The sequence below is a fragment of the Phaethon aethereus genome, assembly GCF_964289735.1.
Source record: "Phaethon aethereus genome assembly, chromosome: W".
Lineage (NCBI taxonomy): Eukaryota > Metazoa > Chordata > Aves > Phaethontiformes > Phaethontidae > Phaethon > Phaethon aethereus.
In genome coordinates, this window is record NC_138581.1 from 35399295 (window position 1) to 35426522 (window position 27228).

Here is a 27228-nt window from a genome sequence, read left to right on the forward strand (position 1 = left end):
GATGAGGGAAAGGCTGTGGATGTTGTCTACCTGGACTTTAGTAAAGCCTTTGACAGCATCTCCCACAGCATTCTCCTGGAGAAACTGGCAGCTCGTGGCTTAGACAGGTGTACTCTTTGCTGGGTAAAGAACTGGCTGGACGGCTGAGCCCAGAGAGTTGTGGTGAAGGGAGTTATAATCCAATTGGCAGCTGGTCACAAGTGGTGTTCCCCAGGGCTTGGTTCTGGGGCCAGTCTTGTTTATTATCTTCATTGATGATCTGGATGAGGGGATTGAGTGCTCCCTCAGTAAGTTTGCAAACGACACCAAGTTGGGTGGGAGTGTTGATCTGCTGGAGTGTAGGAAGGCTCTGCGGAGGGATCTGGACAGGCTGGATTGATGGGCCAAGATCAACTGTATGAGGTTTAATAAGGTCAACTGCAGGGTCCTGTATTTCGGCCACAACCCCATGCAATGCTGCAGGCTTGGGGAAGAGTGGCTGGAGAGCCGCCTGGTGGAAAAGGACCTGGGGGTGCTGGTTGACAGCTGGCTGAACATGAGCTGGCAGTGTGCCCAGGTGGCCAAGAAGGCCAACAGCATCCTGGCTTGTATCAGAAATAGTGTGGCCAGCAGGACCAGGGAAGTGATTGTAGGAAGGACACTGAGGTTCTGGTGCGTGTCCAAAGAAGGGCAACGAAGCTGGTGAGGGGTCTGGAGAACAAGTCTTATGAGGAGCGGCTGAGGGAACTGGGGTTGTTCAGTCTGGAGAAGAGGAGGCTGAGGGGAGACCTCATCTCTCTCTACAACTACCTGAAAGGGGGTTGTGGTGAGGTGGGTGTTGGTCTCTTCTCCCAAGTAACTAGCGATAGAACGAGAGGAAATGGCCTCAAGTTGTGCCAGGGGAGGTTTAGACTGGATATTAGGAAAAGTTTCTTTACTGAGGGAGCGATCAAACATTGGAATAGGCTGTTCCAGGGAGGTGGTAGTGTCACCATCCCTGGAGGTGTTCAAAAAATGTGTAGACGTAGCACTTCAGGACATGGTTTAGTGGGCACGGTGGTGTTGAGTTGATGGTTGGACTTGATGATCTTAAAGGTCTTTTCCAGCCTTAATGATTCTGTGATTCTGCGATTATTATGGTGGTATCAATATTGATTTTGTACTAACAGCTCCAATATAAAGAGCTATTGCAACAAACCCTACTATTTGTATACGTTTCTAAATTTCACATTGCTGTATATTAAATTAGTCAGTGTCTTTTGTAGCATATTTGTAGAAACAAGTACCTCACCTTAAATATCAGAGCAAGATGATTGGAGTGTTTCTCTGCATTCCAGGGTGGTTTAGCACAAGCCATTTCTATAACAACACAGCCAACGCTCCACACATCACAGCTCCTACCATATTGCTGACCTCTCAGAACCTGAACAGACATATCAAAGCTCAGATTATCCACTTAAAATCTCTTAACTCTAAGCAATTCAGATTTAAAAAAAAAAAATCAATGAAGTGCATTCTGATTAAAATTTCAGGTTGAGAGAGCGATCAGTGATGTAAATGCCATAAGATTTATACAGCTGTAGAGAGCTAGTAAATAAAATGCCTTATCAAGGGGCAAAGCATCTTGCAATAATTAGCTTTTGACCGAATGGTCATTTGAGCTTTAATAACCATACTTATTATGTATTTCGTAACAAACTACTTAGAACAACTTTGACAACAAGAAAGAAATGTCATTATTGCCACGTTGGAATCATTCCTATTTTTTAGAACAAGTACATTTAAAACACATTTGAAGCATTTACAGGAATTTTATGTTATTTGGATGTATGAATTAGCTTAAAGACTACAAACAAACTTTTTGAAGTAAATTCCAAAACTGGTTTCTTACCTCCGGTGCCATAAATGCAATAGTTCCCAACAACTGTCCCTGAAACTCCCCAGCACCAGTTCCTTTTGATGCCAACCTGGCTGCAGCTCCAAAATCAGCAATTCTTAATCTATGACCCGTGCTGTCAATTAGCAAGTTAGCACCTGTCAACAGCATAATAAAAATAATGCTAGTTGGCTTCTTATTCAAGGCAAAAGGATGAACACTCTTCCTCCCTCTGTTTCCAAGCTATAAACAGGTTGATGGTCCCCACCCACAATATCAAGGAGAACTAAAAATCAAGGACAAAGTGTAATGTCACTTTTCTGTTATGCCTGAATGATACTGCACACAGCTTGAGGCTGTCAGAGATTTAGAGAAGCAATCAAACTTTCAAAGTAGGGCAAACACAGGATTCTGGAACAATACCTGGAGATGAAACAATGAAAAAAAATGGTGGCCTAAAATCCTGGAGATTTTTATTGCCTGCAGCTCCCTGTGAAATTTAAACTTGTTTCATCCTTAAGCAACTTTGAGTTGTTTTGAAGAGAATTACAGAGCAATTGAAAGTCTTCCTATTTTAAGGAGAAATATTAAAAGGCAAATATTTGTCATCGCTATGTTGCTACTTATCTGGATATCTCTCCAGTTTATGGACAGCTATAGTGACATTATAGGGAGAAGTTTAGTGAGACTGTTATTTCCCAATAAAGTCCATGTTTTGTTTGTCAAACAGTACAACTGTGTTTATGTTCAATTAGAATGAAGGAAGAAAACCCATCATAATACTCCTATACGTTAGAAACCTGATCTCTATTTTGGCTTATTTGCAGATTTTACTATAATTTCAGGGTATTTACATTAATTTAACTATAAGTCTTTAAAGCTATATGGCAACTTCATATTTTATTTGAACAAATTCAGAAAATGAATTTTTCTAAACCATTGGCACAGGTAGCAAATATCCCCAAGCATACTATGAATGTTCTGATTAATTTCAGTAATTAAAGGTTCTTAAGTATGATCAGACAAACCCAATAGAAATAACACTCTTGAGATGGTATCCAAGAGAAGCAATAGGTCTCAAGCCAAAATACGTGCTGCTTTCTGATTATTCCTTTTTAAAAGGCATTCTAAATAATTCTCACCTTTAACATCTCTATGGATTATCTGATTCTCATGGAGGTAAGAAAGACCACGTAACAGTTGATCTGTGTAATTAATAATAACAGATTCTTTGAAGGCTCCATATTTACTTAACAAATGAGCAACTGAACCCCCTAGAAGATAAAAAAATACAATTTATCAACACTTACATTTTATATTAGGTGAATGCAGCACTGCCTCCTAAAACTGGAACTTGGTATTGATATTCCTAATTTATAACTAAATTCCTCCCTCCCCAAAAAACCCATCAAAAGTTCCATAGGCAAAAAGTAATATACTTGGTTATTTAGTTACTTTTTACCTGGAACCGTACACATTAAAGACATAAGTCTTTATGCTTCCTAATCTTTTCATCTGTCCTTAAAATAACGTACAAATCCCTTAGTGTACAAAGTACTGTTGCTGATAAAAAACTACATATATTTATATCTACATTTCGCACTAAGGTTTTCAAGTAGAATAGAATCATTTAGGTTGGAAAAGACCTTTACGATCATCAAGACTGACCTTTAACCCAGCACTGCCAAGTCTTTTAAATACCTCCAGGTATGGTGACTCAACACTAGTTAGAACAGTAGCTTTCTTTGGGGCAATAGCTATGTGCAGCCTCCAGTAAGTGTTCCCTCTAAGAATCATAGAAACATCATAGAGTGGTTTGGGTTGGAAGGGACCTTAAAGATCATCTAGTTCCAACCTCCCTGCCACTAGACCAGGTTGCTCAAAGCCCCATCCAACCTGACCTTGAACACTTCCAGGGATGGGGCATCCACAAATTCTCTGGGCAACCTGTTCCAGTGCCTCATCACCCTCATAGTGAAAAATTTCTTCCTTATATCTAGTCTAAATCTACCCTCTTGTAGTTTAAAACCATTACCCCTTGTCCTATTGCAACAGGCCCTGCTAAAAAGTCTGTCCCCATCTTTCTTATAAGCCCCCTTTCAGTACTGAAAGGCTGCAATAAGGTCTCCCCAGAGCCTTCTCTTCTCCAGGCTGAACAAACCCAACTCTCTCAGCCTGTCCTCACAGAAGAGGTGCTCCATCCCTCTGATTATTTTTGTGGCCCTCCTCTGGACCCTCTCCAACAGGTCTCTGTCCTTATGTTGGGGGCCCCAGAGCTGGACACAGTACTCCAGGTAGGGTCTTGCCAGAGCAGAGAGGCAGAATCACCTCCCTTGACCTGTTGGCCACGCTTCTTTTGATGCAGCCCAGGATACGGTTGGCCTTGTGGGCTGCAAACACACATTGCCGGGTCACATTGAGCTTCTCATTAACCAACACCTCTAAGTCCTTGTCCACAGGGCTGCTCTCAATCCATTCTCTGCCCAGCCTATATTTGTGCTTGGGATTGCCCTGACCCACGTGCAGGACCTTGCACTTGGCCTTGTTGAACTTCATGAGGTTTGCACGGGCCCACCTCTCTAGCCTGTCAGAGTCCCTCAGGATGGCATCCCTTCCCTTCAGCATGTCAGCTGCACCACACACAGCTTGGTGTCATCAGCAAACTTGCTGAGGGTGCACTCAATCCCACTGTCCATGTTGCCGACAAAGATGTTGAACAGTGCTGGTCCCAATACTGACCCCTGAGGAATGCACAAGTCCAGGTGGATCACATCAGTCGCTCTTCCCTTATCCACCAATGCTGTGACCGTGTCGTAGAAGGCCACCAAATTTGTCAGGCACGATTTGCCCTTGTGAAGTCTTGTTGGCTGTCACCAATCACCTCTGTTTTCCATGTGCCTTAGCATAATTTCCAGGAGGATCTGCTCCATGATCTTGCTGGGCACAGAGGTGAGACTGACTGACTTGTAGTTCCCTGGGTCTTCCTTTTTTCCCTTTTTAAAAATGGGATCTTAATTTACTTTTGTTATCATCTAAGTACCAATATATAGAAGCAAGTAGACAAGCAAGTAGAAAAGCAGTATCTTCCTCTGTTTTCCAAAAGTGGTATCTAGTTCCTCCAGATTTTGGATTTCTATTGTGCCTCTCAAAGTATTCTAATATAATTTGGGCTTGAATGAAGTAAAGACATTTCCTGACATTTCCTTATCTAAATAATACTATTTCAGAAAAAAATATACTCGAGTTAGACACCTTTAGTTTTGAGAAAATATTTTCTGCGCTACTGCTTGTAATAACACATACTTGGGCTTCGCTTGTTAGCACTTTGGTATTGCTAAGTGGTTTCTGCTAAAGAATGTAAGTTAAGGTGCAATGTTTTCTTTTAGAAGAAATAAGGGTGTATAAGACACCAAATCTACTCTTGATAACTGGGCTGCAACAACATATAATCCCTTTCATAAAATTAATAAAGCTCCTTCTTAAAAAAGGATACAAAATTTCTTGTATCTGCTCTGAACAATAATGAAGAGATTTCACTATTTATTACTAAAATTACCACTTTATATATTTAGGATTTGAACATGTTTTTTCCCCAAAGCATCCTGCTTACTCCCTATTATTAGAAATTTACTTCTTAAATGCCCTTGCATGTCACCTCACACAAATCTTATGAAAACACTTGGGACAAAATACAAGTGACAGATATTCCAAACTTTCTAGCAAAGTTATCTTTAATAATAACATAAAATTACACAGGTACACTGAAAATGTAATAGTTTGATATATTTCCAACTGAAGTGTCTGTGTCTCAAAGTTTCTAACATGTGATGGGTTGACCTTGGTTGGACACCAGGTGCCCACCAAAGCTGCTCTATCACTCCCCAGCTGGACAGGGGAGAGAAAATATAACGAAAGGCTCATAGGTCGAGATAAGGACAGGGAGAGATCATTCACCAATTACTGTCATGGGCAAAACAGATTCAACTCAGGGAAATTAATTTAATTTATTGCCAATCAAATCAGAGTAGGGTAATGAGAAATAAAACCAAATCTTAACACACCTTCCCCCTACCCCTCCCTCCTTCCCAGGCTCAACTTCACTCCCACTTTCTCTATCTCATCACCCTGAGCAGCACATGGGGGATGGGGAATGGGGGTTGCAGTCAGTTCATCACACATTGTTTCTGCTGCTCCTTCCTCCTCATTCTTCCCTGCTCCAGTGTGGGGTCCCTCCCATGGGAGACAGTCCTCCATGAACTTCTCCAACATGAGTCCTTCCCACAGGCTTCATGAACTGCTCCAGCATGGGTCCTTTCCACAGGGTACAGTCCTTCAGGAACAGACTGCTCCAGCACGCGTCCCTCACAGGGTCACAAGTCCTGCCAGCAAACCAGCTCCAGTGTGGGCTCCTCTCTCCATAGGTCCTGCCAGGAGCTGCTCCAGCATGGGCTTCCCATGGAGTCACAGCCTCCTTCAGGCACATCCACCTGCTCCAATGTGGGGGATCCTCCATGGGCTCCAGGTGGATATCTGCTCCATCGTGGAGCTCCATGGGCTGCAGGGGGACAGCCTGCCTCACCATGGTCTTCACCTCCACCCTCTCCTTCACTGACCTTGGTGTCTGCAGAATTGTTTCTCTCACATATTCTCACTCCTCTCTTCTCCGGCTGCTGTCATGCAGTATGGTTTTTTCCCCTTAAATATGTTATCATAGAGGCACTGTCGCTGATTGGCTCAGCTTTGGCCAGCAGTGGGTCCTTCTTGGAGCCAGCTGGCATTTACTCTATCAGACATAGGGGAAGCTTCTAGCATCTTCTCACAGCAGCCACCCCTGCAGCATCTCCCCCCCAAAACCTTGCCATGCAAACCCAATACATAAATCCTCATTTAAATTCAGAAACTGAGGTAGTAGTAGAATTTTTGTTCAAGGCTTCCAATTACTTTAATTGTATGACAGGTTAGGTATGGAAAAATCAAATTCAAAAAAGGATGCCAGTAAGAATACTACTTAAACTGTTCTGGAACTAAACTTTTATACTGCTTACCAACAGCAATAAAAATATAAGTTTGCAAACTGAAGTGATGCATGGAATATTTTGCAGTATGAAACTATAGTTCAGGACTCAACTGATACGTTCATTTTCTTTAGCATGCAGTTGTTTACCTGCCATCCATTCAATAAAGAGATTATAGTTACTCTTCTCACACGTGGCACCCAACATTCGAATAATGTTAGGATGGTTCAGATGACTCATCATCCTTATTTCTTCTCTCAGTGCTTTAACTACCTCTTCTTGCTCAGATGATGTGTTCCTGACATACGTCACCTGTTTTGAAATATGGTAGTCAGATTTACCTTACATAATTACCAGTCCTGTAACCACCCCCCTTCAGTACAGTAACAAGAATGGATGGTTTTCTGTCGTTTTTCACCATCTGGAAATAGCATGTAGAATCTCAAGTCCCTTTGGCTGAGACCATATATCTCCATGTGAGACAATCATAGAAAATTAAGAGTGATCTTCTGGAGAAATAACAACAAAAATCTCTCCAAGTGTGGCGTGGGGAAACTTCCCTCTTCACTCTTCTCTGCTTAAACTAGGGAAATTATTTATTTTTAATTTTTTTTTTTTCAGATGTTGAAAAGGAAGGCCCAAAATAGGATTCTGACGGTGGTGTTATTTGTAAGACTTTTTACCGGTTTAACCATACTACCTGTTTCATAACTAAACCTCTTATCCCAGAAAGTCAATGGGCAAAAAAACAACAAAAGCTGATCAGAAGTCCAGCAATGGAACTAGAGCCAACCCCAGCTCTGATCCATACTAAATAGAGACTTCTGCAGAGAATTTCCCCTGGGCCTCAGAATCGTCATCATCTCTCCAGGAGGAGCCTCAAGAACCACATGGACAAGTCCTACTCTTTCACAAGCAAGAGAGTTTCAAAGGAGAAATATCTGATAACAGATATTCTTTCCCAGATTAAATGTTTTGAAATTACTCAATTCCATAGATATAAGTTCATTCTAGGATTAATAAGAAAAATGTTAGGACTAAAATTCCCTCTATGTTGGTATCACTGAATCAGACCTAGGGCACCTTAAGTGTGGAAGATTTACTCACATCTAGAACCTTCCAAAAATCTTGAGTGAAGCATGTGCATTTGGGCCTCTTCTCAGTCACATTTTTGTATCTAATAATTTCAATATTAAAAATACTTGCCTCAAAGTTGGCTGTTGGATTGAAGGAAGCAAGCATTAAACTACATTTCCTCCACTTAAACTTTTTTCGGGAAAAAATCTTGACCAGGGACAATTACTTCTAATAGCTATCTTTCAAATAGAGCATCAATTTGGAATCAAGAGACCTGGACCCCATTCCTATCCCTATCACTGATTTGTGAACTTGATAAAAACAAAAATACATTTGAAGAACTATGAAAGAAAAGGGGCATATAAAAAGTAATTTTTTTTTCCTTTTACAGAGAAGTAAAAGAAACTGCAAACATTATCTTAACTCCATGTATATAAAGACTTTGTATTGTGTATCATGTGAGTACAGATAACAGGGAGAAGAGGAAGTAGGAAACAGAAGTCTATGAGAGCAGAGAGCTTTTATATTTAATAACTCAAAGAAATACTGAAGAACAAGCAAAATATATTCAAGAAAGTGAAGTATTTACCTGTTTTATAGCCATTAACATCCCTGTTCCTACATCTTGAGCTTGGTAACAGGAAGAGAAAGCTCCAAGACCAATTTGCTGACCTTTAAGCCATTCTGCATCTTCTCTGTAATGGTGTTTTGCTTTGGTATGTCCAGGCAGGGTTTCTGGTGTCTGCAAATTAAATTCCAAATCAATCCCATGTTTACTAACATGCATCTAAAATATAGACATTTTGGAAGGTTATGAAATATCTTATATGCCTCTTCTCTCCCTTACAGCTATTTGTACTGCATGTTAAACACGTTTCAGTTGAGACCAGAACACCAGTGTATTCCTTAATCCACATATTCCTACTGTATGTAAGAACAGAGAGCCTCCTCTATGTTACTACCTGAAGGTCAAAGGCAAGATGTAAGGACACAAATAGGAGCATGACTTTTTTTATTCCTGATCTCACGCCTAGTCAAGGTTTTAGTCAGCACTTATAGTAAACACAAACAAAATCATGTTTTCTACTTAATTTATTTCTGTCATTTTATGCTTCACATGTTGCTACCTCCTGCAAAGGATCACAAAACCCAACATTTCATTCCTCTTTCCAGTAACTCTACCAAGTCTGTCACCTTTCCTAGGTATGCAGCCTCACAAGCTTCCAGCACCTGTCTTACTCTCAAGTCAATACGCTCAACCATTTTGTGAACTTTTATAAAATACTCCTGTCTTTCTCTATTCTTATTTCTTATGCTTTTGTCTATTTGCAAAGATATTTTTTCTGATTTGTAAAGTATCTCACGTCTTCTCTCTCAAGATGTGCTGACAGCAAGATCTCTTTCTACACTGCCTTTTCTTTCAGAAACTAATTTGGTTCTGTACAATTGCCTTCAAAGTAAATCAGCATTAAGACCCAGTACAGTTCTACTCCTGCTTAAAAACTTTGTTGTCATTTCCTGTCTCCCCACTTTTACACTTTCTTCTTTGCCATTTTAAAGGTTGGTATATAACATGATGTCTCTTCCAAATACCGTCTCTAAACTTGTTAATAACCATAGAAGGATTCTGTTAGCACCCTCAACTGGTAGGCTGTTTATACTCCAACTTCTAGGAGAGGGTATTGAGTCCCTTGGTGTTTTATATAAATTTGGAAATACAACAGCACTGCTTTATAAATTCAGTGAACCTCAGTTGAGACTTATGCTGTATTACTATATGTACACTTACATCCTGCTGAATGATTATGATATCTTCACCATTTTCAACCTGTAGTTGGGGAATTATTGGCAGGGCATCTTGAGATGCTGACATTGCCATAGCAATAGCTAAAGCTTCCTCTTCTTCAGCTTCCATCTTTTCCTTGCATTTTTTATTATGATTTACATCATCTTTGTAAGTATCATAATTTTCTGCCCGCTCAGGAGAAAGAACTGCAACTTCGGACTTGAATGTAACTGTGCCATCACTTGTTGGCATGGAGGCCTCAAGCAGGTCCTCAATACTGGAATTGAGCTCTGCATTAACATCCAATTGACATTTCTCATCTGCTGGTGCAAACACTGTCTCTTCACTTGGCATAACCGCACTGCTACTACTATTGCTATCACACTGTAAAATATCATTCAGGTCAAGTGTCATACTGCTTTTTGAGGTTTCTCCCTGCTTGTTCACATCACTTGAGGTGGGTCGTGATGGCTTTGGTCTGTGTATGTGACTGGATAGCAATGGCCTGGCTTGAGTAAAAACTGGAAAAAGTTTCTCTGGTTCTGTATTTTCAGAAGACTTTTTCTGGAACTGGAGAGAAAGTTTCTGTTGTGTTTGAGGAGAAGGTGAGGGGATTTTGCAGGGAACAAATCCCTGAGGTCTGAGTTGAGAGACATCTGTTGCAGTGCCAGCTAGTACAGATGGGTTTGAAGGAGATGGAAGCATTGGGGATAATGACTGAGAATGACAAGATGAGGGAGAAGAGTTTAAACACTGACTGGGGGTTTTTCCTTTTGTTTGAATGGCTGGCTTTGGTTGCTCAGTAGTTACTGATGAAACGGGAAGTCCTACAGCAAGGCCAGCCAGCATCTCAGAAGCATCCTCTGGACTGTCACTCAGTTTTTTATCACTTAAACTTTTCTCACTTTTCCTTGATAACTGGACAGTATTGTTAGGAGTATTACTTTCTATAGCTTCTGGAGAGTTATCTGGTACAGGTAGCTGCAAAAAGTCTTCATGTCGACATTCCCCAGAGTGCATTTCTCCCATGCCTAGCTGGATAGCATCTGCAATTTCCATTTCATCTGCTATTGCCATCAGACGTCGACGCATCCTTGCATAATGAGTTGAACTTGTCACACTCAACATTTCTAACAGCTTTATAAAAACATGGGGCACTCTTGCCACCATTCTTGCTGCACTCAAAAATATTCTCCGTGATAGTTTTCCAACCATTGAGTGGGGATTGTCAATTGACTGCAAGGCAAAATTTAAGAGGGAGAGAAGTTTCTTATACCTGAAAGTTAAAAAAGAAAAAAGAAGTGTCTTATGGCTTTCTTGGCACTAGTTAACTAGAGCATATCAGTTCATTTCAAGATAATCTATTTAGCTGTCAGTTCTGCAGTAGAAAGGAGACTTATTGCTGCACTGGTACTTCAGAATTGTTTCACAGGTCAGAAGTTAAAAAAGAGAAGAAACCATTTACTCTGTAAAGTAGATGCACTTTATGCACTTTTGCATATAAATATAGACTATTTGTTTACAGGAATTAGAACAACTAATTTTTGAAGAAATTGTCAACACCACATTCAACTACAAGGAGTAATAGTCACATAGTGTAAGTATGTACCTGTCTACTACAGTATCAGCCTGTAAAACACCTCCACAGAAAATGTGGGGATAAAATTCACCAGGAAATTCCAACAGAAGTCTGTCTATTAGACAAAGTCGCCCCAGTAGCGTTTGCCAGTTGCTAGACTCGGTTTGGATTCTGAGAATACAGTTTAAGACATAATCAACACCACCAATACCAATAGACCCTATAAAAAAAGTTGATAAAATAAGAATTAGATATGTTCACAATCTAAATTTTGATCTAAATAAAGATCAAAACTATATCATACAGAAATATACAATGTACACCCAAATTAACACCACTCTCCCCCCTAAACTGCTGAGAGCAGCATTGTTCTCTTTGCCATACTGACAAATACAGAATAAAACCTGTCTTAAATTGAAAACAGTTCAGTATATTTGCTTGTAATTATAACTTAATTATACACAAAGAGCTATTATTACCAGATTTAAGTATTTCTCTCCCAACTGCCAGCTCTCCTGCTTGGCCTTTACACATCTCCAATAGTGTTGAGGCTGAAAGTTGACTTGTTCGACTATGAAATGAAAACAAAAATCCCAAACAACTTTTCGCAGATGCTTTCAAGAAAAATCATTTTAATCATTACATTCCATTAATTGTTAGCTTGGAATTGTGCTTGGAAAATTATTTCACATCACTTTATTCCAATATACTTCTATAATCTTCTATCTGTAAGCTACCAATAGTTGTGACATTTTTTACAAGGACACTTCCAGAAATGTAATGTCTATCAGTAATAAATAAAAAACCCAAATAGAAAACAGCTTCCCCATTTCTCAAATTCTTTAAGACTTTCAGGCAAGAATCTCTTCATTAAAAGAAATTAATTCAACTGCACATTATGATCTCATCCTCTTGCACAAACAGGCCAAATCCAGGAATCCAGCACCACAAGGAACAGTTCTATTTCACTTATACATTTAATTTTAGATTTTCTATTGCTAAACTATTGCCAGTGTATCTCTAGTTGCAGTTTCAGAAGCAATGCTGCTTAGGAACTAAACTGAGAGAGACAAAAAAACCACAAAAAATAAATAAAAATCTGGTGGACTTCTGTGTCTAGTTTATAGTACAGCTGAAGAAACGGTTGGTCTGGCAGAGCAGACGGGGTATCTTGGGAGAGGAAGACAAGGCCTACTCAAGCCAGAACTGCTAAATGCTCAGAACAGCCATCTCCTAACATTACACTATGAAGTAAAAAGTAGCAGTGTTATGTTAACACTTCATGACATAGATGTTCAACAGCTTTCTTTAATAAATATGCATGTTTCCTACTTTAAAGATACAAAATTTGATGACTGGTACTTGCTGAAGGGTACTTGCTAACTGCTTAAAGGGGAGTCATGAGAATTAGACCAAAGCAATATCAACTGAGATGGAGGGGATGATTGATGACTGCACCCAACATATCGTACTTTCTTTTAAGGGGGAAAAAGGCCTTCTACAAGCAAAATATCATTTAAGATCCATAAGTGCTGGAAAAATATAATCCGGTGCCTTCAAAACCTATACCTTTCAAGACAGAAGTTGGTTGGTAGTAACTAGACTTTAACAAAAACATTTATGCATATGAACCACACATTTTATTTCACCACCACCTATAAATGGTCTCCTAGCACCATATAAAACAGCAATAAATGAAGCTTCAATACATTTCAAGTAACAATAGAAAATGAATTTGAAGTTCGTGAGACACCATACCTGTTGGCATCTGCACATTTAACTAATATCGTCTCTACAATTGGCTTGAGAAGTTGCTGTAGTTTAGTCCTCTCTGCTGAAGTATGACAAGGAGTATATACCAGCATGGCTCTTAAGGTTTTCTAAGAGAAAGGAAAAAACAATACACATGAAATTATTGCCGGGTCCTGCACTTGGGTCACAACAACCCCATGCAACGCTACAGGCTTGGGGAGGAGTGGCTGGAGAGCTGCCTGTCTGAAAAGGACCTGGGGGTACTGGTTGACAGCCGGCTGAACATGAGCCAGCAGTGTGCCCAGGTGGCCAAGAAGGCCAACAGCGTCCTGGCCTGTATCAGGAATAGTGTGGCCAGCAGGACCAGGGAAGTGATCGTGCCCCTGTACTCGGCACTGGTGAGGCCGCACCTCGAATCCTGTGTTCAGTTTTGGGCCCCTCACTACAAGAAGGATGCTGAGGTGCTTGAGCGTGTCCAGAGAAGGGCAACGAAGCTGGTGAGGGGTCTGGAGCACGAGTCTGATGAGGAGCGGCTGAGGGAACTGGGGTTGTTCAGTCTGGAGAAGAGGAGGCTGAGGGGAGACCTTATCGCTCTCTACAGCTACCTGAAAGGGGGTTGTGGTGAGGTGGGTGTTGGTCTCTTCTCCCAGGTAACTAGCTATAGGACGAGAGGAAATGTTGGGATCACCCTGCAAGGGCTCGACCTTAAGGAGAAGGAGCTGTGGCATTGAGAAGCTGGTAAACAGCTGGATATCTGCACAGCTCGGCCTTGAGGAGAAGGAGCTGTGGCATTGAGAAGCTGGTAAACAGCTGGATATCTGCACAGCTCGGCCTTGAGGAGAAGGAGCTGTGGCATTGAGAAGCTGGTAAACAGCTGGATATCTGCACAGCTCGGCCTTGAGGAGAAGGAGCTGTGGCATTGAGAAGCTGGTAAACAGCTGGATATCTGCACAGCTCGGCCTTGAGGAGAAGGAGCTGTGGTAAACAACTAAGAGGAAGCAAAGGAGTGCGTGGACACCTGCAGGCAGCAAATCCTGACTGTGGAGAAACGCATGGACTGTGTGTGTTAACCAACCAGGACGTATTTTGTGGCGTGTGAAAGAGCTGTAACTGCATAAAAAGCGGACACTTGTAGCAGTAATGGTCTTCGGCCTGAATCCCTGCCAGAGTCCGTGCCCTGTTACTCCACAAGGAAATAGCCTCAAGTTGTGCCAGGGGAGGTTTAGACTGGATATTAGAAAAAATTTCTTCACCGAGAGAGTGGTCAAGCATTGGAACAGGCTGCCCAGGGAGGTGGTGGAGTCACCATCACTGGAAGTGTTCAAAAAACATGTGGACGTGGCGCTTCGGGACATGGTTTAGGGGGCATGGTGGTGTTGGCTTAACAGTTGGACTTGATGATTTCGAAGGTCGCTTCCATCCTTAATGATTCTGTGAAATCAAATTAGCTACACATTTTATTTTTTTAAGAGTTGTAAATAGTTCTATATAAATTGCATTCAAAATATCACTGAAATGTTCAAAGAATAAACAGCTTACTATATATTCACTCTTAGTCATGTATTCTCTGAGATTGGAAAGAATCTGGTCATACAAGTACTGTTAACACTTAACACTGTAGCAAGCATTTCCTTATATTTGACCAGTGAAGTCATGCCATTTCACTCTTGCTGAGGATTTTGTTCAACCCACTTTCAGATGATGGTTAAAAGTCTAGCCATCAGTGGTGCTCAACAACAGTTATTAGGATTCCTGACTTCATATATCTCCTCCCTTTCAAAAAATGAAGTCATTTGGAAATTACTGGAATACGAGTAAACAGCTACTTACTAAAGCAGCAACATACACTTTGTAGACAGGGTCAGAACAGACCATGGACAGCACGCTGCAGCAGGATTCTACCACCACATCTCCTGAGATACTGGTCTGAGATGACCCACTAACTGCTCCCAAAGTTCCAGCACTTGTGTTGTTTCCATTGCTACTTCCAGAATTTCCAGTGCTTTCACCATTAGCCAGTAATAGAGCACCACTAACATCATGGGAAAGACGTCTAAGTGCCATCTCTCGTATACTCCAGTTTTGAGAAAACAAGCAGCCAACTAACTCCATTCCAAATACCTGCCAAGGAAAAAGCAACATTACAGGAGTCAAATTGAATAATACTGCAAATTAAGTACTTAAGAGCAATCAAAAAGAGCAAAGAAATGTTTCTGGTGAAAGATCACCTTAAGAAGCCTGACAGCAGAAATGTGCCAGAAGGCAGTGTCTTAAAAAAGATTCTGTGATATCATTTATGATGCTTCATTTCTAAGTCATTGGTTCATCCAAAAACTCTGCTAAGAGAAGTGGGGGAATGACTGTATGGATGGTTTCATTCACTCTGAATTTTAATTATTCAGTATGGAGTTTGTTTCTAGACATTGATATAAACAACCCTGAAACCAAGGTCTGGCTATACCAGACAAAAGTTACAACAGACATATAGGCAATACAGGTTCTGCCACTCTTCTTTTAAGGATGTGATCCCTGCCCAGTAGAACCCATCTCTAGATCCTAGAGGTTATTTAGGTCATTTGGCTCCTGCAACCCAATGTGAGTAACAGTAAGTGCCAACTCTGTATTTATGTGACACTTGCACAACCACAATTAGAATTAAGAATACTACATTTTATTACACAGACCTGAGATGAAGTCCAAAACTGAAAACTCCAGTGAAAACAAGACTGGAAAACCTTTTCTTATGATGCAAGTTAAAAAGAATTCTTTCCAATAATAATCAACCATAAAGCTGATGGGATTCAGAATAAATTTTTGAATTGCTGATTTAACAACTCTAGCAAAACAGTTAAAAAAATATCAGTTTTTACATTCGAAGCTTCTTTTACAAAGTAAAATTACCAGAATCCATGGCTCAGCTAAATCTTTATAGGCAAAAGGGATCTGCTGGACCCCATAATGAGTAAAGTTAAAATTGCTATCTTGGGTTCTTCTCTGTGTTCCAACTGTAGATTGCTGCTGAATTTGTTGATGAACCACACAAAGAACAGAAGAAGAATCCACAGGGCTTGGCAATTCATGACTACAGATTAACAAAAAATAACATCGATTAACAAATGAAACCTTTACCAAAGTAAATACTTTAGCATATTTAGGAACATCAACTACGGATCCAGAAACAAATAGTTTCTTATACTTAGACTGAATCCTTACCTACAGAAATCATGAGATCTCCATTTAGATCTACAAAGAGGACATATAAGTGTCTCTCTGTTCCTTCTGCATTCTTCTGCCCCTGGAACACAGCAACAGGATAATATGTATTTCAGTTTTACGGTGCATAAAACCAGAAGATGGCATTATTATGGCCTGAGGGTGCTGGTTGACAGCCGGCTGAACATGAGCTAGCAGCGTGCCCAGGTGGCCAAGAAGGTCAACAGCATCCTGGCCTGTATCAGAAATAGTGTGGCCAACAGCAGGAGGGAAGTGATTGTGCACCTGTACTCGGCACTGGTGAGGCCGCACCTCGAATCCTGTGTTCAGTTTTGGGCCCCTCACTACAAGAAGGACGTTGAGGTGCTGGAGCGTGTCCAGAGAAGGGCAACGAAGCTGGTGAGGGGTCTGGAGCACAAGTCTTATGAGGAGCGGCTGAGGGAACTGGGGTTGTTTAGTCTGGAGAAGAGGAGGCTGAGGGGAGACCTCATCGCTCTCTACAGCTACCTGAAAGGGGGTTGTGGTGAGGTGGGTGTTGGTCTCTTCTCCCAAGTAACTAGCAATAGAACGAGAGGAAAGGGCCTCAAGTTGTGCCAGGGGAGGTTTAGACTGGATATTAGGAGAAGTTTCTTTACTGAGGGAGCGATCAAACATTGAAATAGGCTGATCCAGGGAGGTGGTGGAGTCACCATCCCTGGAGGTGTTCAAAAAACGTGTAGACGTGGCACTTCGGGACATGGTTTAGTGGGCATGGTGGTGTTGGGTTGATGGTTGGACTTGATGATCTTAAAGGTCTTTTCCAACCTTAATGATTCTGTGATTATTTTTAAGTTTTACTGAAGAATGTCAGTTTCAGAATAAACACTTTCCAAACTGAACCATGTGCAAAAGCCTGATAAATATGTACATTTAAACATTTTTGCATGCAGAAACACTTCAGCTTAGCACTACAATTAAAAGTTATGAACTGAAATGCAGTTCTTTTTGTGCCTCAAACATAAGCAATACTTTTTCAAAAGCATTAAAACACGGGAGATGGAATTTTATTTGTTAAAGCAAACTATTTATATACTTTATTTAATGCAGTATATTAAAACATACTTCATAATTCACTATATAATCCTAGTAGATGACTTTCGTGCATTCTCACGACAAGTCAAGAGGGGTAGAAGTCTGTTCCTCGCCTTGCTCTAATTGGACATGATCTTCTCACTCAGGTAAGAGGCTCAAACCTCTAGCCCTGCAGTTAACTTCTTTCTCAAAGCATTCACAAATCAAGTTGTAATTTGATAACTGATAAATAAGGCATATCAAATAGTACCTGAATGATATCAAACTCTCAAAGAGCTACAGTCATCAGTTAAGAGCAGGTTTAGCTTTTAAAATAAACAAAAAACCCTACAACACACTAAGTTATAGTAATTTTGCATATTTAGAGTCACCAGAACTTAACGAGACAAAGATGACAACATACATATTGACATGCAGTGGTGGTGTAATTTGTTCCTGCAGCCATCTTCACACACAGTTAGGCTCTCTTCATCCAGCATGCCTAATAAACAAATGGGGCACATCTGTTCTTCTTCATCCTTCATACTATAAAAATAAATATTTGTGATTGTAAAAAAATGGCATATCAGAATTCAGAACAAGCTTTAACAGTGAAAAAGATTAACTTCCAGTTTGGAACAGTCACTTCCAAATAACTATATGCTGTTCATGAACCATTCTCCTAAACCTTGGTCTGAATAAATGAGCAACCAAATTTTTAGAAGCACCGAGTACAGACAACGCTTTGTTGAAACGAAAGGGAATGTCACAAAATGCATGACATCTTTTCAAACTAGGTCAGATACCAATTAGAGACTGAAAAGCCCAGCCTTGGGCACTTATATCCCCCTCCCCCCAGCTTCTTTAAACAAACCAATCTTTCCTTTTTTTTTTTTTAACTTACCCTTTAGTTTTGAAAAACTAAGAAATTTTTAGATATTGAAAGCTACGTACATTTTTTCCCACACTCCTTTCAGAGTATCGAGTCACAAGATAGTCTTTAGCCCATTACAGAAAACTGTAAATACTATTTGATGAACATATGTAAAACTCAAAAAACAGAAGATAACAGCCACTCAAGAATTTTCTGCCACTGAGAAACAGATGTAATAGATTCACATGAACACTAATATATCTACATATCACATGTAGATTTAAAAAAAATAAATGTTTTTTGTTTTACATGTTGTTTCCATTTTACTTACCCCCACCCTAATTTTTAAATGGATGTAACCAGAGATTTTGCCAGAAAATTATTCTAAACTTAAACAATGTGTAATGAAAAACACAGATTTAGTCTTCTGTAATATTGTTTAAATGTGCAAAACTCTTACTATTCATAGTAAAAATTTAAGTTATAGTTGGTACATGTCTAAAAGTTTGCAGGAATACTGTATTTGTTTAGCAACAGTATATTTCTAAAATAAAAATAATTTGTGTATACATTGTTTCTATACATATATATTCACTTCTATTTTCTTGCAAATGGTTGACACTATTTTTTTTCCTTGAAAAATCCACAAAAATAAGTTTACAGTGAAAAACTGAGTTCCACAGCATGTATAGAAACACGAGTATTAATTTAAAACTTACTTTTGAATAATTAGTAATAAACCAAAAATAACTGCACAGTCACAGTAATTAGCGGAACTGAGTAAACTTTTATCTCAAATGAATCTGATGCTCAGTGTTCTCCAATACTTATATAATGCAAGATTAGACTCACAGAATGACAACTTAGCTCATTGAACCAGTAATGCTGGGAACTAATCAGCAGGTGTACTGGCAAACAACTGAAAGAATCTTTCATCCTGTCAAAAATGAAAACTAATGTAGCAAAGTTCACAGTCCAATAAAGCCATTCCTATGAAAAAAAGAAATCTTCCTACACAAGGTATATAACTAAAGGAACTGGCATACCAAATAAACCAACCAGTTAAATACATAATGTACTCTGGAACTACTTACGTAATTTATTTACAAAGACACAATTTGACAATTTGGAAAAATAATTAAAAATCTATGGGAAATTAAGGTCACGATCTGTATATCAGAATTATAAACCTGTCTGGATATATTCATCTAACTATAGGCTTATTATCACAAAGAAACATATGAAAGCACTTAAGTTTCACTTTACACAAAAGAAAGCCTGTCTTGATTGCCTTCTGTAGCTCGATCTCTCTATAGGATGTCTAGTTCACTCAGTCTACTAACTAATGTGATGCCCAATACAGCAATTGCTCACCACCCAGTGATCGATAGCCTGTCCCCGAGCAGCGATTCCCGCCCCCCGGCCAACTCCAGTTTTATATACTGGGCATGACGTTATACAGTAGGGAATATCCCTTTGGCCAGCCTGGGTCAGCTGTCCTGGCTGTGTCCCCTCCCAGCTTCCTGTGCACCTCCCCGCTGGCAGAGCATGGGAAGCTGAAAAGTCCTTGACTGAGTATAAGCACTACAACTACTTAGCAACAACCAAAAACATCAGTGTTATCAACACTATTCTCATACCAAATCCAAAACACAGCACTATACCAGGTATTAGGAAGAAAATTCACTCTATCCTAGTCAAAACCAGGACAACCACTCATTTTGCATTAAGTGTTTTTTAAAATATATGCTTAATTAAATATATATATGAAAAACATATTACATATGTTTAGACAAACAGTACATTTATCCAGAAATTTTTCAGTATATTGTCATAGGCACAAGCATTTCTCCAAAGTAGTACAAGAGAAAAAAATGAAATCCTGTTTCTTCATTTGTCAACATTTGCACAAGTGCTGTATTTGAACAAATGCACAGAAATAAACAAGTTTCCAAAGTTAAAATATGCTTCACTCTTGCAGATGATCACTTACATTTCTAGAGTTTGTTTCCTAAATTCAGAGAGTCAAAAAAAATTCTTTTCACAACTCTACTTAATATTTTTCAAACAGAAGGTGTAAAGCAAATATGCCCACTTGACTGACTAATGTATGCTTGACTCTTGATTATTTGCAAATACAGATACTTAAGGTGGCTTGAAATGAAAGCAGCTTTGAACAAAAACAATGTAGGTGATTCTAAACCGCAAAAATTAGGAAAAAAAAACAGAAAAAAGCTTTTAATTCCTTTAGAAAAATACTAACCTGTTTTCTGAACTAGATGTAGACGTATTAGATGATGACAGTATATGAGAATTTGACATGCGTGAGACAAACTTCTGGATGGTGTTACGAGATGGAGCTTTGATCCTCGAGCTACGCCTACTGTGATATTTCTGGAACAAACTCTCAACCTAACATCAGAAAGGGATAGCAACAGTCATTTATGCTACAAACAGCTTGTATTTAAAAGGTAATATTACTGAAGTTTAACTACTGCTAAGAAAGATCTATTCACCTTCACAATAACGCATTAGCAGTAGCAGGAATTTCAGAAGTCTTACTAATAAATAGATCACAAGAAACTTTACAACAAAAAACTATTTGCTTGTTAAACATAATAACTTTACGTAAACACAGTTACTTCTGAAGATCCTTGTTCTGTTTACCTTTCAGCTAATCAGTGAGAAGGATATACAAAAATTTGAGTAGAAAATCCAAGATTTTAATCACTTGCTAAACTACAGCTCTCTAGTAATTCTTTTAGTTATGCCTTTTATTTGCAATTTTTTTTCCTACTTGCAGAGCTCTTGAACCCAAATTAAAGATATATAATTAAAAACATGTTCTTGTTGCTTTGAAATGCAGCAGTTCACAGCATTTTTAAGATAATGCCCTAAAGACTTTTACTTGGAGTGTATTTTAGATTTGCCATTAGATCTATTAGAAATCCATTACCTCAAAGTTCTTCAGCATCTTTCTCCAGAGCACTGGGTCTGAGGGTTCAAGCTGGAAGACCCGCAACATAACAAACAGCAGATGAATACAAAATGTCCCACGGCCACAGCTACAAGTCTGCAAAGAAAAGTATATGCTAGGGCTCTACTGAATTGATAATTAGTTAATGCAAAATATTTCATATATAGACATAAATATCTTCATGCATGGCCTTGCAGAAAATGTGAGTCCCCAAAACATTATTCAGGAATATGTATGGAAAAGCAGGCAATTATAACACTTGACTTTTTTTTCCCCTTTTTTATTTTTTAAAAATCAGCTGAAGCTATTGCTACACTTCATACTAGAAAGAATTTATGCATATAATCATCATACAGCCATAACATGACAGTAAACTTAAGAGATGCTTCTGTTTATTCAAAAACCTAAATGTTCCCCAATGCAGCATCACAACAGTACTATGCAAGTCTCTGAAAAGAACCTCACTGGGTATTAATGAAATTATTGCACCATTAAAGGAACTGTGTCATGTGCTTGTCATTTATATATCCCATGAATAGAATAAATATAGTGTTTCAGAGTGAGAAACTAGGAAAATGAAGTGGCCAAATTATAGCCAAAAATACTTAAGATAGATAAATAGGAGCCACTTCTAGGAATGAGAAATATACAGAACATTAAAAAAAATATTCTAGGAAGTAATTATTAAAGATAAACTCTAGACAAAACTAATACTCGATACATCTTTGAAAAGATACAAACTGATCGTTACATTACATGAGCACAGATTACATCTTTTAAACATTACTTTATATAACCATTAGCAAGGGCTGGTGACTAACTTGATCTAATTTGGTTTTGTACAGTTTTCCAAGATTAACTATAAATTAATAAAAACTACAGGCAACACAAAAACATTCTCTACCTGAGGCCCAATAAACACTCTGTATTTATTATCAGGGCTGTCTCCTCCAATTAAGAAAGAGTTGGGTCCTATCTGCTGCAGCAGGTACAGCCTGGCTCGCATAACTTTGTTGACACGACGATTTGTTTCCTCAGGGCTGTACGGAGAGGAGCCATCTGGAGATGTGGCTCGTCGAGGTGGTGTTATTAGTCCACTCTGAAACCACATAAGCAGCTCCATCATGAGCATTTCCAGGACAACAGTAAGTTTAACTATGTATTTTTTTCTCCCACAAATACCATCGAATAAGAGAGTACCCAAAATCTTAAGAAACTATAACCTGCTTAGACTATATGAATTTAAAATGATTAATTTTCTTCCACGCCCAGAACTCAAGGGCAGAAGAGAGTTGGGGGGGGGTGTCTGGGGGTTGGGGTGTCTAGTCACCCCTTTATATCAGCATCTTGCCTACCCAGGAAAGATTAGATACCAATCACCTCTCTAAGCAAAAGACTGCAGTATAGAGCCAAATTAAAAATTACACCACAGCTTGCAACTTACAGGCACTGGAGATAGCCTTTTTCTTCTAACACTCAGTGATTCAGATTTAACTGTCCTAGAGAATGATGAAGAGCAGCTACTAGGAGAAGGACTACGTCTTCCTTTCTGTGTAAGTGAAGCAGCAGTGCTTTGTCCTTCAGCCCAAGGCTCTAGAGAGAGTTTATTCATTTCCGATCCACCTCCTTTCCCAGGGATGGGTTTCACCACCTTGCAGGAATTAAACCATGTGTTAGAATTACAAATTGATCATTTTACATTAAAGCAAAACAAATTCATCAAAACTTGTTTTGCTAGCATTATAATTAAGCTATTATTTAGACATCCAAAGTTTGCATATTCCCCAGGTTCTAATATTAACATCTAACAGGGGCAAGAACCTTTTTTCCCGTCTATTTGTGCCACTTATGTTAGCATTGTGGCAGCAAATGATTTGATTCTCAAAGTGCTTCTGTAATTGTCATTCAAGGTATCTCCAACAACAGCAATTCTCACCTTTGGATAGCAGGAGCCAAGATAATTGTGTTTTTTTTTCCCTACAGGCACTGTCTGCTTATTTAAGAGCTATAACCTTGGATCCATTGGTTACATACAGTATAAGTTAATAAATACAAGGACTGCTATTTCTACAGCACAATATGAACGCTTGCTACAAAGTAAAATGACTTTAAAGCTGAAGGCAATACAGCAAAATTAAGGTGTGCTGCGCCCTATAAAAACCACAGTCAGCTTTTCTGCCCGCAATACAAGTAAAACAGCTACACCGCATCTGGTATCGGACCTAATCACTGTGCACAGTGCTGCACTACCTGAATAGACACATGTGCTCAAGAAGAGTGAGTACATACACTTCTGACCACAGAATCATTAAGGTTGGAAGAGACCTTTAAAATCATCAAGTCCAACCATCAACCCAACACCACCATGCCCACTAAACCATGTCCCAAAGCACCACATCCACACGTTTTTTGAATACTTCCAGTGATGGTGACTCCACCACCTCCCTGGATCAGCCTATTCCAATGTTTGATCGCTCCCTCAGTAAAGAAACTTTTCCTAATATCCAATCTAAACCTCCCCTGGCGCAACTTGAGGCCATTTCCTCTCATCCTATCACTAGTTACTTGGGAGAAGAGACCAACACCCACATCACCACAACCTCCTTTCGGGTAGTTGTAGAGAACGATAAGGTCTCCCCTCAGCCTCCTCTTCTCCAGACTAAACAACCCCAGTTCCCTCAGCCGCTCCTCATCAGACTTGTGCTCCAGACCCCTCACCAGCTTCATTGCCCTTCTTTAGACATGCTCAAGCACCTCAACATCCTTCTTGTAGTGAGGGGCCCAAAACTGAACACAGGATTCGAGGTGCGGCCTCACCAGTGCCGAGTACAGGGGCACGATCACTTCCCTGGTCCTGCTGGCCACACTATTCATGATACAGGCCGGGATGCTGTTGGCCTTCTTGGCCACCTGGGCACACTGCTGGCTCATATTCAGCCTGCTGTCAACCAGCACCCCCAGGTCCTTTTCTACTGGGCAGCTCTCCACCCACAATGGGGTTGTTGTGACTGAAGTGCAGGACCTGGCACTTGGCCTTATTAAACCTCATACAGGTGACCTCGGCCCATCGATCCAGCCTGTCCAGATCCCTCTGCAGAGCCTTCCTGCCCTCGAGCACATCAACACTCCCACCCAACTTGGTGTCATCTGCAAACTTACTGAGGGAGCACTCAATCCCCTCATCCAGATCATTGATAAAGATATTAAACAAGACCAGCCCCAAAACTGAGCCCTGAGGAACACTGCTTGTAACCGGCCACCAACGGGATTTAACTCCAATCACCTCAACTCTCTGAGCTTGGCCATACAGCCCGTTCTTTACCCAGCGAAGAGTATGCCAGTCCAAGCCATGAGCTGCCAGCTTCTCCAGGAGAATGCTGTGGGAGACACTGTCAAAGGCTTTACTAAAGTTCAGGTAGACAACATCCACAGCCTTTCCCTCATCCACTAGGCGGGTGTCCTGGTTTCAGCCAGCGTAGAGTTAATTTTCTTCACAGAACCTAGAGTGAGGCTGTGTTTTGGATTTAGGATGAGAAAATGTTGATAACATGCTGATGTGTTGAGTTGTTGCTAAGTAGTCAAGGACAGTCCAGCTTCTCGTGCTGGCCTGCCAGTGAGAAGCCTGGGGGTGCACGGGAAGTTGGGAGGGGACACAGCCAGGACAGCTGACCCAGGCTGGCCAAAGAGATATTCCATACCGTGTAACGTCATGCTCAGTATATAAAGCTGGAACGAAAAAGAAGGAAGTTGTGGAGGGACATTCGGAGTGATGGCGTCTGTCTTCCCAAGAAACCATTACGCATGATGAAGCCCTGCTTCCCTGGAGATGGCTGAACACCTACCTGCCCATGGGGAGTGGTGAATGAATCCCTTGTTTTGGTTTGCTTGCGTGCACGGCTTTTGTTTTGCCTATTAAATTGTCTTTATCTCAAACCATGAGTTTCCTCACTTTTACTCTTCCAATTCTCTCCCCTGTCCCACCGTGGGGGAGTGAGCGAGCGGCTGTGTGGTGCTTAGTTGCTGGCTGGGGCTAAACCATGACAGTGGGTCACCTGGTCATAGAAGGAGATCAGGTTGGTCAAGCAGGACAACCTGCTTGTTGCACAAACACTAAATTTTGACACTGAGATATGGAATATTTCAAGACAACTTTCAGCTGCCTCTCCCTCAGACCTACATAATGCATGAGAAGAGTAAGGCCCCATGGAATCGAATCAAAAGCAGTCACAGCAGGCAGAATCATTTTTAGTTCTACATTTCTCCATGTCTTAGAGGCTTGACTCAAAGCCAGAAGTAAGGTCCAAGTAACACTTCAGATTAACAGAGCATACCTCTCCTAGAAAGTTGCAGAGGTCTCTCTGATTTAGGCAAAAAAAAAAAAATGGAAGGGGCTTTCCCTGCTCAGGGTATGAGGAGTAAGAGACATTCAGCCTCAGTGCCTTTCTACCTGATGATTTGGACTGCATCCACAAGGTCAAATGATATTTGAAACTGAAGCATTTAACTCATCCAGCTGAAGCTATTCCACTATCCAGAAATGCATTTCGGTTTCAGCAGGGGAGAAGAGGACAATGAGGAGGTGGTAGCCTAGCAGTTAGGCACTGCCCAAGAGAGGAAAGACCTGCCTTGATCCAAGCACTGCTTGTTTTACTTTAAGAGGTTGCCATATTGAATGTATACTTTTTGCAAACCTGAACTTCTCAGAAACCTTTGTTGTTGTTGTTTTAAAATATATTGCTATCTGATCATGAAAATGAACAGGATAAAGGAAAAGCATGAAAAGCAGTGCAGGCTTTTTCTCCTTCCTAATGATTACACTGTAATGCTTTTTTTCTTTCCTGGAAGGTCAGAATTCAAATTCATGTGCCTATGGACAAGTTAGTTATCAGTTGCCAGTGCTTGAAAAAGTTTAAATGTAAAATGGTAGTAATTAAGAATATGGAGCATCAAAAGTTGTATTAAAAAACCAGAAACCTCAAAGGAAGTGAGCTGAGCAGGGAACCATAATTTCAAGCTATGCAGTAACCCAACATGCATTTAAAAAAATTTTAAAGAACTGTTGTGTGTTATTCGAGTTATTGCTGTTTTGGTGTACTTTAAGTATTTTCAATGTTCTTATGACAGCAAGTTACCAACATAACCCTTATTTCTGTTCTAGAAAAGCTGCCTCCTGTCCTGGTTTCAGCCAGGATAGAGCTGGTTTTCTTCACAGAAGCCAGTGTGAGACTGTGTTTTGGATTTGGGATGAGAAACTGTTGATAACGTGCTGATGTTTTGGGTTGCTGCTGAGCAGTCAAGGACAGTCCAGCTTCTCGTGCTGGCCTGCTAGCAAGGAGGTTGGGGGTGCACGGGGAGCTGGGAGGGGACACAGCCGGGACAGCTGACCCAGACTGGCCAAAGAGATATTCCCTACCATACGACGTCATGCCCAGTACATAAACTGGAGTTGGCCGGGGGGTGGAAATCGCTGCTCGGGGACGGGCTGTCGATCGCCGGGTGGTGAGCAATTGCTGTATTGGGCATCACTTGTTCTTGTACATTCCTTTGTTGGTATTATCATTGTTGTTTCCTTCTTTCTTTCTGTCCTATTAAACCGTGTTTATCTCAACCCTCGAGGTTTTTTTCCTAATTCTCTCCCCCACCCTACTGTGGGAGGGGGAGTGAGCGAGCGGCTGCGTGGTGCTTAGTTGCCGGCTGGGGCTAAACCACGACAGTCCTTTTTGGCGCCCAACGTGGGGCATGAGGCTTGAGATAATAACAGTTGCAGGTCACAATATCAGTTTATTTGATTTGCATGATGCTCTCGTCTTTGTTGTACATGTTAAGGATCGGTGTTGGTCTCTGTGGGCTGCTGTACTAGCCTGCGAGTTTTGTTTTTAGAGCATTGACCTTGAGCTTAATGTGGTATCATCTGAACTCTGTACTAAAGCCGTTACTGTATTTTGGCTACAGTCTTGTGGAGACGATTAGCAATTATACTTCTGCCTCTGAAAGGCTTTCTATGGAGGAAATGCAGAATGGTACCTTTGCTACCCTCTATCATAACGTGA

General features: G+C 40.4%; 1 protein-coding gene across 1 annotated transcript in view; it reads right to left on the reverse strand.

Annotated features, from left to right (window-relative positions):
* LOC309415043 (mitogen-activated protein kinase kinase kinase 1-like) overlaps window positions 1-27228 on the reverse strand; it is a gene marked incomplete at its 3' end in the record, with an annotated part of 77751 nt that overhangs the window by 2431 nt on the left and 48092 nt on the right. Inside the window, exons 3-19 of the mRNA XM_082012434.1 lie at window positions 22623-22829; window positions 22083-22283; window positions 21158-21274; window positions 20465-20613; window positions 17752-17873; window positions 16278-16359; window positions 15966-16146; window positions 14895-15185; window positions 13071-13192; window positions 11792-11883; window positions 11343-11532; window positions 9737-11009; window positions 8537-8689; window positions 7020-7182; window positions 2998-3129; window positions 1871-2013; window positions 1271-1402 (exon numbers count right to left, since the gene is read on the reverse strand). Coding sequence (XP_081868560.1) covers window positions 1271-1402; window positions 1871-2013; window positions 2998-3129; window positions 7020-7182; window positions 8537-8689; window positions 9737-11009; window positions 11343-11532; window positions 11792-11883; window positions 13071-13192; window positions 14895-15185; window positions 15966-16146; window positions 16278-16359; window positions 17752-17873; window positions 20465-20613; window positions 21158-21274; window positions 22083-22283; window positions 22623-22829 — 3750 coding nt within the window. The remainder of the gene's footprint in view (window positions 1-1270; window positions 1403-1870; window positions 2014-2997; window positions 3130-7019; window positions 7183-8536; window positions 8690-9736; window positions 11010-11342; window positions 11533-11791; window positions 11884-13070; window positions 13193-14894; window positions 15186-15965; window positions 16147-16277; window positions 16360-17751; window positions 17874-20464; window positions 20614-21157; window positions 21275-22082; window positions 22284-22622; window positions 22830-27228) is intronic.